At 43.9% G+C, this 11649-nt stretch overlaps 1 protein-coding gene across 1 annotated transcript in view; it reads right to left on the reverse strand.

Annotated features, from left to right (window-relative positions):
* The window catches only part of LOC147033084 (beta-1 adrenergic receptor-like), a 32335-nt gene extending 22440 nt beyond the window's left edge, over positions 1 to 9895 (reverse strand). Inside the window, exon 1 of the mRNA XM_085859057.1 lies at positions 9266 to 9895. Within this exon, the coding sequence (XP_085715183.1) occupies positions 9266 to 9844 (579 nt within the window). The 5' untranslated portion in view covers positions 9845 to 9895. The remainder of the gene's footprint in view (positions 1 to 9265) is intronic.
* Positions 9896 to 11649: the final 1754 nt, after the last annotated feature.

Consider the following 11649-nt stretch of genomic DNA (forward strand, 5'->3'; position numbering starts at 1 on the left):
CTGAGAGTCCCTATGATGTCCATCTTGTTCACCCCATGTACCCCGCCACATCCGTCTCCCTTCCACAGACCTCAACGTCTTTGTTCCCCACTATTTTGTGCTTCCCTCTCCCACCCATCTTGTCCCCTGCTCTCTTTGTTATATGTTTTGTGTGTTAGCGCAAGCCTTGATGATGTACACACACAAAAAAAGATCAGGATAACAAACCGGAGATAAAAATTAGGTTTTTTAAGGCAAACTCAAGCTGGAACTGGAACTCGAATGAAAAAGAACATCCTCTCCAACCCACCATGTTTTGTTCATTTCTAGGCTTTGTCTATTTCATATTAAAAACTATTAGAGCACTCGGTAGAGCATAAACCTCTGCCACGTCATGCCTTATCCACGAGAACATATCGGGCCCAATACATTTTTTTAATATCATGCCATACAGTACTATATCGTTTTTGGCCCTATCTCTCAATGGTGAACAATCACTTTAAGAATTAAATAATTCTCGTATCCAGATCCACATTCAGATCTTCACCAAAATCGAAAAAAATTCGTCTTTGCGACACACACAACCTGTACACCAAGTTTCGTCTGAATCCGTCCACAATTTTTTGAGAAATCGTGCGATATATCGTTTTTAGCCCAATCTCTCAATGGTGAAGAATCACTTCAAAAATTATATCAGTTGGATGTGGATCTTGATCTTCACCAAAATCTAATCAGTTCGTCCTTGTCACACACCTAGCCCATTCACAAAATTTCATCTGGATCCGTCAACAACTTTTTGAGATATCCTGTACACAAATAGACAGACAAATAGAAAGTGCTGAAAACATAACCTCCTTCACCTTTGGTCAACTATCTATAATTCCAGCAATGTGTGTGTGTGTGTGTGTGTGTGTGTGTGCGTGTGTGTGTGTGTGTGTGTGTGTGTGTGTGTGTGTGTGTGTGTGTGTGTGTGTGTGTGTGTGTGTGTGTGTGTGTGTTACCACTGTTTCTCGACAACCTCTGGTCCGATCTAATTGAAACTTGCCAGGTATATTGCTGGGGACCTGAGGATGTGCCTTTTCAAGGTTTGATATTAATCGGACAAGTGCTTCCCAAGTTATGGCCATTTATTTACCAAACCAATGGCAAGACACGTTGTTGCGTGGGCGTGGCCGATGGGGAAGGGAAGCTCAGCCACGTTCACCATTACGGGTTACAACGTATGGGCTTCCGGAGAGTGATGACTTCGTGTATTCTAATAATTTCTCGATTTCTTTTGCGCATTTATAGATAAACACAATGGCCCAAGTTATGATCGTTTTCATATTAGACGGTGTATAAATTTCGGTAACATCAGAGTGCTGGTATGCTCCAAACCAGGAAGTAAATTTTTTCCCTCTCTTCTCTTCTCTTTTTGTTTTTCCTTGCCAGGACATGGCGAAAAGGTAAAATACGTTGGCGCTAATTGAATAATTGGGTATTAAAAATAAATTGCGAATAATCGTAACTGCGAATAATATCGAACTTCCGGGTCATGCACGTACGGGCACATGAGAGCGAAGAAACGGCCTGTGTGGTTTATTTATTTATTATTATTATTATTATTATTATTATTAAAAAAAAAATTTTTTACGGGCATGTACTAGTGGAGATAATGAACAAATACAACCCATCGCATCGCTGACGGGTATATTAAGGGGGGAGGGAGGAAGAGAGGAGGGAGGGGAGGAAGAGAGGAGGGAGGGGAGGAAGAGTGGAGAGAGGGGGAGCAAGGAGGAGGGATGGAGGAGTGAGGGGAGAGAGAGGGGGTGTGTGGAGGTGATTTGGGAGGAAGAAAGCGCGATGGGAGCGGGTTCCAGACTTGCATTTGGTCGGAGGACTTGAGGAGGAAAGGAGGGGTGAGGGTTTTTTGACTTGCATTTGATAGTGAGACTTGTGGAGAAGGATAGTACAGGATTGAAAGAAATGGGGTACATTAAGACAGCACATTATTATAGCATCGAGAGACCGACGGAAAATGTAAATGTTGTTGGAGAGGAGAGAGGGTTTTGGAGGAGTTAAGAGTGAGGGGAGTAGGAGGGGAGGCAGCGTGAGGAGAAGGGAAGGCAGCATGAGGGGAAGGGAAGGCAGTGTGAGGGGAAGGGAAGGCAGCATGAGGGGAAGAGAAGGCAGCGTGAGGGGAAGGGAAGGCAGCATGAGGGGAAGGGAAGGCAGCATGAGGGGAAGGAAGGCAGCGTGAGGGGAAAGGAAGGCAGCGTGAGGAGAGGGGAAGGCAGCGTGAGGGGAACGGAAGGCAGCATGAGGGGAAAATAATGTGGTGTGAGGGGAGGGGAAGGGAAGGGCAATAAAACATGCCCAAAAAGCAATATTTTCTTATAACCACCGGGTTCCATATAAAACTGGGTGGGAGCATTTAAAAGCCACTCCATTTACCTTGCAAAGGCCTGCTTGCATGCATGCATTTTCACAAAGCTTTCGTCCAGAGGGGTCTCAAGGATCTTAAATATCTTGGGGGGGGGTCTTTTGGGTCTTCAGGGTCTTATGAGCCTTTTAGGTCCTTGGGGTCTTTTCGGTCATCTGTATCCTTTGGGTCTTGTTGGTCTTTTGGGTCCCCTGGTTCTTACAGATTGATGGGATTCCTGGGGTATTTTGGGTCCTCTGTGTGTTTTTATTCCTCAGGACTTTTGGATCATCTTGGTCTTTTGGATTTTCTGGGTCCGTTGGGACTTTTGGGTCATCTGTGTCTTTTGGGTCTTACATGTCCTTTATGTGTCATTGTAGCTGTGTTCTGTTGGTCCAACTTCCAAATTACTATTTCTATAAGGAAACCTTATGACTGTAATGTAATGTTCGGATTCGATGGTCCGAAATTTTAGATTTGTGACAGGCTTATTCTCAACATTCCGTGCATGGGCAGAGCATTAAATTTTAAAAAAGGTAAAGTGTAAAAATCTAAAAAATTGATAAAACGTCCTGAAACTCAAATTTGTTCTGTAACTTATAATAAAGCCATGTACCAAGTTTCAGTTGAATATGTTAAAGGGTATGAGAAAAAAAAGTCTGAAAAACCACAGGTGGGATGGACAGACAGACAGACAGACAGACAGACTGACTGACTGACAGCAAACCTATTGACCCCTCCAGTGAAACCAGTAGGGGGCGAATAATGAAATGGGATACGATGATGCAGTTTACTGCATGTAAAAGAACATTTCCCCAAGTTTTATTGTCAAGAGCAACATTTGAATCCAATAGACTTATGGGGACTGCACTCAAACAACTCACGAACATGTTCAATATCGTTGCCACTTTGGTTAGTTAGCCTGCTTCCTGCCTCTGCAGGATGCGACCAGTCTCCTTGAACGTTTTGTGCCCCACACTAATCGTTTTTTTGTATGCATTGACGAGGCTCATATGAGAGCTAACACACAGCAAAGAGGGCATGAGACAAGAGGGACGGGAGAGGGAAGGACAAAACAGTGGGGAACAGAGACATTAGGAGATCTGTGGAAGGGAGAGGGATGGGGCGCTGAACATGGGGTATACAAGATGGACATTACAGGGACTTTCAGGAAGGAGAGCAGGGAATTTGAAGGAGGTGGGTTTGGGGTGGATTAACGGGGGTAGAAAAGATCGAGGTTTTCGATGGGGGAAGATAAGAGGTGGTGGTGAACAACTGTTTTGAAGGCCTGGAGGGAAGAATGTGATTGAACAGAGTGTGGCAGTTTATTCCAAAGGCAGGAAAAAAAGGAATGAAAGAGTGAAGGTGAGCAGGGATTCGTGATTTGTTGGCGGATGAACCAAAAGTCCCAAAAAGTTCCAGAGAACCTAAAAGTCCAAAAAGTTCCCTTGGACCCAAAAAACCCACAATACCTCAAGGACCCTGAGAACTCAAAAGACCCATTGGACCCTTTAAGACCCCTTTTACCTTCAAGACGGGGGTTGTTGGCAGACCTTGAGTGCCCTGCAAAAATATAGTGGGGAGATATTGCAGACAGAGCAAGGGGGGTGAGACCAGAGAGGAGACCGTAGAAGACAGAAAGACCACCGACCTGCCTGCGGTGAGAGAGTGAGAGACCCAAAGACTCAGCCTCATCGCGGGAGATACCATTGAACCTAAATGCCTTGGTTTCCACAGCATGAATCCAAGAAAGGTGATAGGCAGGAGCACCAGCCCAAAGGGGAGAGCAGTACTCCATCAGGCTGTGGACGAAAGCTTTGCATATGGTCAGAAAGGACTTTGCACGACGAAGGATTCTCAAGTGGCAACTGGCTTTGTGGCCAGGTTGGAAATGTGAATTTACCAGGAAAGATCATGGCAGATAGTGAGACCCAGAAGCTTGAATGAAAGGACTTCTTCCAGAAGATTGTTGAGAAAGTAGATGGGGGTTCTAAATGGTCCTTTCGGAGAGACATTGTGAGAGTGTGAGATTTGTCAGGATTGAAAGACATGTTCCACATGAAGGACCAGTTTGTGATTTTATCCAGATCTGCACAGAGGGAAGAAGCTGCTGCGAGCCAGTCTGAGGGATGACAGATGGTACGACAGAGGGTGGAGTCATCAGGAAAGAGATAAAGAGGATTTTCCAGAGAGTCGGAGAGATCATCGATGAAAACCATAAAAAGAACAGGGTCCAGAACACTTCCTGGACAGGAAGAGATGATGAAAGAACTCCATTTAGGGCCACACGTTGGCTGCGATAGGAGAAGAAGTCTGCGAGACATGAATGGAGATGGCCTTGGATACCATTGGAAGAGAGTTTGGTGAGCAGGGCAGGGTGCCAGATTGTGTCAAAAGCACATGATATGGCTCTGATTTCATGTCTGGAATTGATTACCTCCATCATTTGTTTGGAGAGCAGAAGCAGAATATCCTGGTTCGAGTGACCTGGTCTGACACCAAATTGATGAAAAAACAAGTCATTGGGGAAGAAGAAGGATTTAATGTCTGAAGCGATGATAGATTCCATAACCTTGCTGATGATTGGGAGAAGGCTGATTTCCAAACATATGGCAAATGACCTTGAACAAATGAGAGGGTGAATAGAACAGAGAGAGGGGAGCAAGAGCATCAGAGTATGTTTTTAGGACACGTGGGCTGATGCCATCTGGACCGGTTTCAAAATCAGAGTCGAGGTTCGACAGCAAACTCTCCACCTTGTCAGGAGAAAAGGACACAGAGTCCAGGGAGAGTTGGGTGTGACTGGGTAAGGTGGGTGCAGAAAGCAAAGGGTTTCGGACATAAGATTTAGATACAAATGCTGAGTTTAGACATTCCGCCTTTTCACGTGCGGTATCAGCAGTGTGGCCATTTGAGGTAAGGGAGGGGATGGAGGGGGAACATACACCAGAAACAGATTTGATTAGACGCCACCAGGATTTGGAGGAGGGAGAGAGGTTTGAAAGTTCAGACTTGAGATGAGAAAGATGTTGTTTTCTGGCTCTCCTGAGGGTAGACACACACTTGTGTCAAGCTTTGTGGAAGGAACTGAGATTACCTTAGTTGGGTTTGCTTTCCATGAGGCAAAGGCAAGTTGTTTCAGGACAACTGCCTCACCACAAGCTTCAGTGAACCAAGGGTGGTAGGAGGGGTAGGACAACTGAAGACGAGAAGTGATAAATCTGTGCATGGGACAGAGCAAGTTTTTATTGTCCTATCACAAATTTCTTGATGGTGGCTGTGTTCTATAGCTTATTCTGAAGCTTCTTTGAACCTTCATAGCTAATTTGGTCTCCATCCTTCCAATCTGAAGACAGCAGCTGCATCACTTTGCTGATCTCATGGAATTGCAAATATTAATTCCAGAAGTATTGTCAAAGGAACCCATATATGTATTTCCATAGTCAGCTATTTGAGGCAAGTTTCATTCTCTTGATCTTCTCGGCCTCACCATGAAACAGGAATATACTTGGGCTGAGAATATAGCAAAACTGGCTTCGAAAGCCAGCTGCAGACGGAGCATATATGGGTTATAGCCATGGCTTCACATGTGCGTCTGTGTTGCGTGGACTCGTTATTCTCTTCATGCAAGTAGTAGCAAATAGTCACCTGGTAGTTGCCTTTCGTGCAGGGAGTTGCAAATATTCGAAAAAAAGGAATCATGAGACAAAAGTTAAAAAAGCATTCCGTGCATACTCTGTATGACCATGTCCTAAGTGATTGGCAAAGGCGACTTAGAGTTGGGTGATGGTTTTCCCAAAACTCGGAGACAAATAAGTCAATACCCAATAGTTAAACATGTAGTTTCCGTTATTGTCAACAATATCACACAAAACCTGGCAAAAGTCGGAATTTTTACCGAAAATGTCTGCCAAAGTTCAGTATTTATAATTAATCTCTCTGCCACACAATATTTATGCAGAAAGCATTTATTGTGGAGGTAACCGAAAATTAAAATATTTTATAGTTCCACCTTTGGGTAATCATTAATCTTGCACTGATGTCTCATTACAATCATGACATTAAAATATAGCAATGTGTTTTTCCATGAAATGAAAGGACATCAGGGTCCACCGATCCCAGCTTCATGGGCTGTGTGCTCAAATAAGAAAAACGAACAGGCCAACACAATCAATTCAAATCGAAGAAAATGGTGTGCCATCACCTGATATACAACATCAAAAAAATGGTTTACAAATAGGAATTTGGAACATTTCACATTTGATGTTATATCTACCGTTAGCTTATCCTTTAAATGACCACATATATTCTGGTGAGAGTTCTACAAGGAAACCAATATTTCACTGTCTGTGTGATAAGTCGTTTGGAAGTTATTCAGATGTCATTAGAAACACTGATCAGCTTTGAGTTGAAGGAGAGAACTGCAGTGCCTATATATAAAGTCAGCACCCCCTTTCAGAATTTTCACCTGTTGTTGCCTTGTATAGCCTGGAATTAAATTGCATTAAATCAGACTTTTTCCAACCTTCACTTACACATCGTACCGCATAACTTCCAAGTGAAAAACAAATTCTCCAAATTTCAGAAAGTTAATCAAAATTACTAAACTAGAATATCTTGTTGGACGTGTCCACCCTCCTTGTAACAGCAATTGTAAATTAGCTCAAGTGTAACCAATCACCTTCAAAATCACACACCAAGTTACTTGGCCTCGACGTGACTTATATTGTAGTGATTCTGATTATTATCTCCTCCACCGAAAGTGACGGAGGTTATGTTTTCACCCATTTCTATCTCTTTGGTTGTGTGTTTGTGTCCAGGATATCTCAAAAAGTTGTGGACGGATTCGGACGAAAGTTAGTGGACACGTTGGGTGTGTGGCAAGGAAGAATTGCTTCGATTTTGGTGAAGATCCGAATCCGGATCTGGATACGAGAATTATTTAATTTTTAAAGTGATTCTTCATCATTGAGAGATCGGGCCAAAAACGATATATAGCATATTTCAAAAATATATTGGGCCCGATATGTTCTCGTGGATCAGGCATTCCATGGCATAGGTATGCGCCCAACTGAGTGCCTTTCTAGTTTCAGAATAAAATCAGCTGTTCTTTTGGGTTTCCTCTGCTGGGTAGTGCATTTCACAGCAGACTCAACCATGATCGAAGGAGCTTTCAAAAGACCTCCGGGATAAAGTTGTAACAAGGCACAGATCAGAGTATGGGTAAAAAAATATTTCCAAGGCCTTGAGCATTCCTTTTAGTGCAGTTAAGACGATCATTAAGTAGTGAGAGGCATGCGGTACCACCAAGACACTACCTACATCAGGTCTCCCCCACAAACTGGAGGACCAAATAAGGAGGAGACTGATCAGAGAAGCCACCAATAGACCAGTGGCAAATTTGAAAGAGCTACAGGCCTTTATGGTAAACACTGGTCACTGTGTGCATGTGACAACAATATCCCATGCACTCCAGAAGTCTGGCCTGTGTTTTAAAGTGGCAAGAAGGAAGCCATTACTCAAAAAAGGCCACCTCGAGTCCCATTATTAGGTGTGCAAAAAACCACTCTGGAGATTCTGTAACTATGTGGCAAAACGTTTTCTGGTCTGACAAAACCAAGATGAAACTTTTTGGCCTAAATGCAAAACTTTATATTTGGCACAAACCCAGCAGAGGACATCACATCACTGAAAGAACACCATCCCTAGTTTGAAGCATGGAGGTGGCAGCATCATGTTATGGGGATGTTTCTCATCAGGAGGGACTGGAGCACTTGTCAGGATAGAAGGGAAAATGGATGGTGCAAAATACAGAAAAATCCTCGAGGAAAACCTGCTGCCCTCTGCAAGAAAGCTCAAATTGGGATCGAAGTTCACCTTTCAACATGACAACGACCCGAAGCACACAGCCAAAGCTACGCTGGAGTGGCAAAGAAACAAAAAGATAAATGTCCTTCAGTGACCCAGTCAGAGCCCCGACTTAAATCCAATCAAAAATCTGTGGCAAGACTTGTACATTGCTGTCCATCAATGCTCCCAATGCAACTTGGCTGAGCTTGAATAGTTTTGTGCAGAAGAATGTGCAAATATTACACAATCAAGGTGTCCAAAGTTGGGAGAGACCTATCCCAACAGACACACAGCTGTATTTGGTTTCAAAGTTGCTTCCACCAAGTATTAGCACAGGGGGCTGGACACTTCTCCAACTATGATATTCTAGTTTTGTGTTTTAAATTGATTTTCTGAAATTTGTTGAATGTGTTTTTCACAAAGAAGTTGTGGGTTATGATGTGTAAGTAAAGGTGGAAAAAGACTAATTTAATGCAATTTAATTCCAGGCTATAAGGCAACAAAGGGTGAAAATTGTGAAAGGAGGTCTGGACTTTCTATTGGCATTGCATCTCATCATTAAATGTTTAAACCATTTTGAAATGTTTCAGAGCTGGCAGGATGGTATATAAGTACGCACATTCGCCTCTAACCTGTCTCGCCTGGGTTTGAATCCCGACAAGCTATAAACTGTCATCCCGGTGTTTCACACGTAGGGTGATACACTATGTTAATGCCGGCAGACGGAACGTGTACTTTCACGTCCATCAGATGACGTTAAATTTGATGTTCCATCTACTACCTTTAGTTGCTGGACGTTAAATAACCCAGGGTGACCTTCATGAAGAGTTGTCGATCTATCACCGGCACCAATGTCAACTTCCAAATTCCTGCCCTAACTTATGCTGGGAAGCCAATGGCAAACCACCCAGTTTCAACAGACGACATAAATATCACGTGAATTTCAATTAAGTAAACTATGAAAGGTCCCAGGTTGACTGACCTTCGATTATACATCAACATTCATTTCTTTCAAATAATCGAGAAAATTCTCACCTGTTTCTGAGCCACAATAAGTACATTTCCGTAAACAAAGAGCATAATCATCAGTGGAAGGAAAAACACCACGATTGCCATAACAATGGTGTATACTTTGCTCATCATGAAAACGCAGCATGCCGGATCCTCAAAGCAAGCCACTGCCACTGGTTCGTTGTTGGAGCTCCACTTGCTCATGACGATGTTCGGCCATGAAATGCCAAGAGAAACCAACCACACAAATATGATGAGAATACGAACTCGTTTATGGGTCATTAAGGATTCATAGCGCAGTGGGGCTGTGATGGCCACGTAGCGATCTACAGCAATCACGCACAATGTGTTGATGCTTGCATTTGCGGATAGTACAGTACACAAAAAGTATAACTGACAGAGGAAATGTCCAAAAAGCCAATAACCAATGTAGGTAATGGAGATGTAAAAAGGCATTATCACGGCTCCCATCATCAGATCAGCACATGCCAGAGAGACAATGAAGGCCGTGCTCTTTTGTTGCTTCAGACGCTCAGAAGTTGTTGCAGCTACAAGTACCAGTATGTTACCGGCAATAGTCATAATTGTTAGAATGGAAAGCATCACAACGATAGTCAAGAAGCCATGCGTCGTCAATCCGTTAATAAATGTGAAATTTCCTGAAGCCATGGTGGAAGAAATCCTTTGACACTGGGAGATTCACTTTTGAAACTTATATACCTGCTGGTAAGCTGCTTCTTATCTCTGAGGAATCCTACATCTTTCACAGCCTCAATTATGCACTCTCTGATGGGTATAATTATTCCCACTCTCTTGTGTTTTTGGGCGAAGTCTTTCATGAAGGCCTGATGTTCGACCAAAACTGACAGGAAGTTAAAATTTGGCCAGGATCACAGAAATAAATCACCTACACTTCGTCAAATACACCTTAAAATACTTAACGTCCACAAAATCGTTCTCTCAGACGGTATTTCCAGCTGAACATCCTTCTGATGGATGGTGCATACTGTTGCGGGCCGGGGTCCGGTGGTGAGAACGACCACTAGGTGGGGGAGGTTACGTCGTCTCCCACCAGACTCTCCGGAATTGTAGGCCGTCCCTCTCGGATTATTCCGTGAGGCGACGGGTCACTTAACCGACCGTGGACACCAATATCTCAACCGCGTAGCGTAGGGTCTTTTTGTCTAAAACCAATTTACCTAATTGACCACGCGATTTTGACTACAGGGGAACCATGCCCTCGGAATGTCTTGCTCGAACCAGGTCACTCTACCAACTGCGGTAGAATTCCAACTACCGACTACCAACTCCGGTTCGGGTGCAGTCGAAGGAAAAGGACGGAAACGAACTGTGAAGATTTCTACAGTAATTTATTTACAACTAGTGCAGGCACGTACGTGCGTGCCCGTACGTGCGTGGCCGTGCATGCAAAAAAAAAAAACTTTCAAACTGCGTGCCACAAACAACAACCACACAGGCTGTTCCTTCGCTCTCACATGCCCATATGTGCAAAAAAATCAAAAATTAAAAACAAACCACATGCCAGAAACAACAACGACACAGGCCGTTCCTTCGCTCTTGCGTGCCCGTACATGCTTGGCCGTACATGCAAAAAAAAACAAAAAAAAACTTTCAAAACGTGTGCCAGAAACAACAACCACACAAGTCGTTCCTTCGCTCGCACATGCCCGTACGTGCGTGCCCGTACGTGCGTGTCCGTACGTGCAAAAATAAAAAAACTTTCAAACCACATGCCAGAAACAACAACTACACAGGCCGTTCCTTCAATATTGCGTGCCCGTACGTGCATGCCCATATGTGCATGCCCGTACCTGCGTGGCCGTACGTGCGTGGCCGTATGTGAAAAAAAATTGTGACGTCAATCGTGACGTCGTAGCACCGTGTCCTGTCATTGGTTTGGTAAATAAATGGCCATAACTTGGGAACCACTTGTCCGATTAATATCAAACCTTGAAAAGGCACATCCACAGGGCCCCAGCAATATACCTGGCAAGTTTCAATTAGATGGGACCAGTGGTTGTCGAGAAACAGCGGTCGCAGACAGACACACAGACACACAGAGATTGCTGGAATTATTTATTTACAATAAAGAAGACACAGAGCAAGACTTATCGCGGAATATACTGTTGTGAATTTACAATGTTTAAAAACACTTTTTTCTCCTTACAAGACGGGCCCAACACTCAGACGCACACTCAGATGATTTATTAGAAGACGTCCGCAGCCAGAGAGGTAGAGACGAGCTGGAGGTCACAGTTCACATGGGTACCTGCACGTTGAAGGGAGGGAGTGCTCCGTGGTGCGGCACCTGCTATTGGTTGTGCGACTCGGCCCACAGTCACATGCGTGGGGCTCGTGCCCGTGGAGGAAACCGAGCGGGGCAGTCG

Source organism: Eptatretus burgeri, chromosome 2, assembly GCF_056783735.1.
Source record: "Eptatretus burgeri isolate ZD-2024b chromosome 2, Ebu_testis_v1, whole genome shotgun sequence".
NCBI classification, from domain to species: Eukaryota; Metazoa; Chordata; class Myxini; order Myxiniformes; family Myxinidae; genus Eptatretus; species Eptatretus burgeri.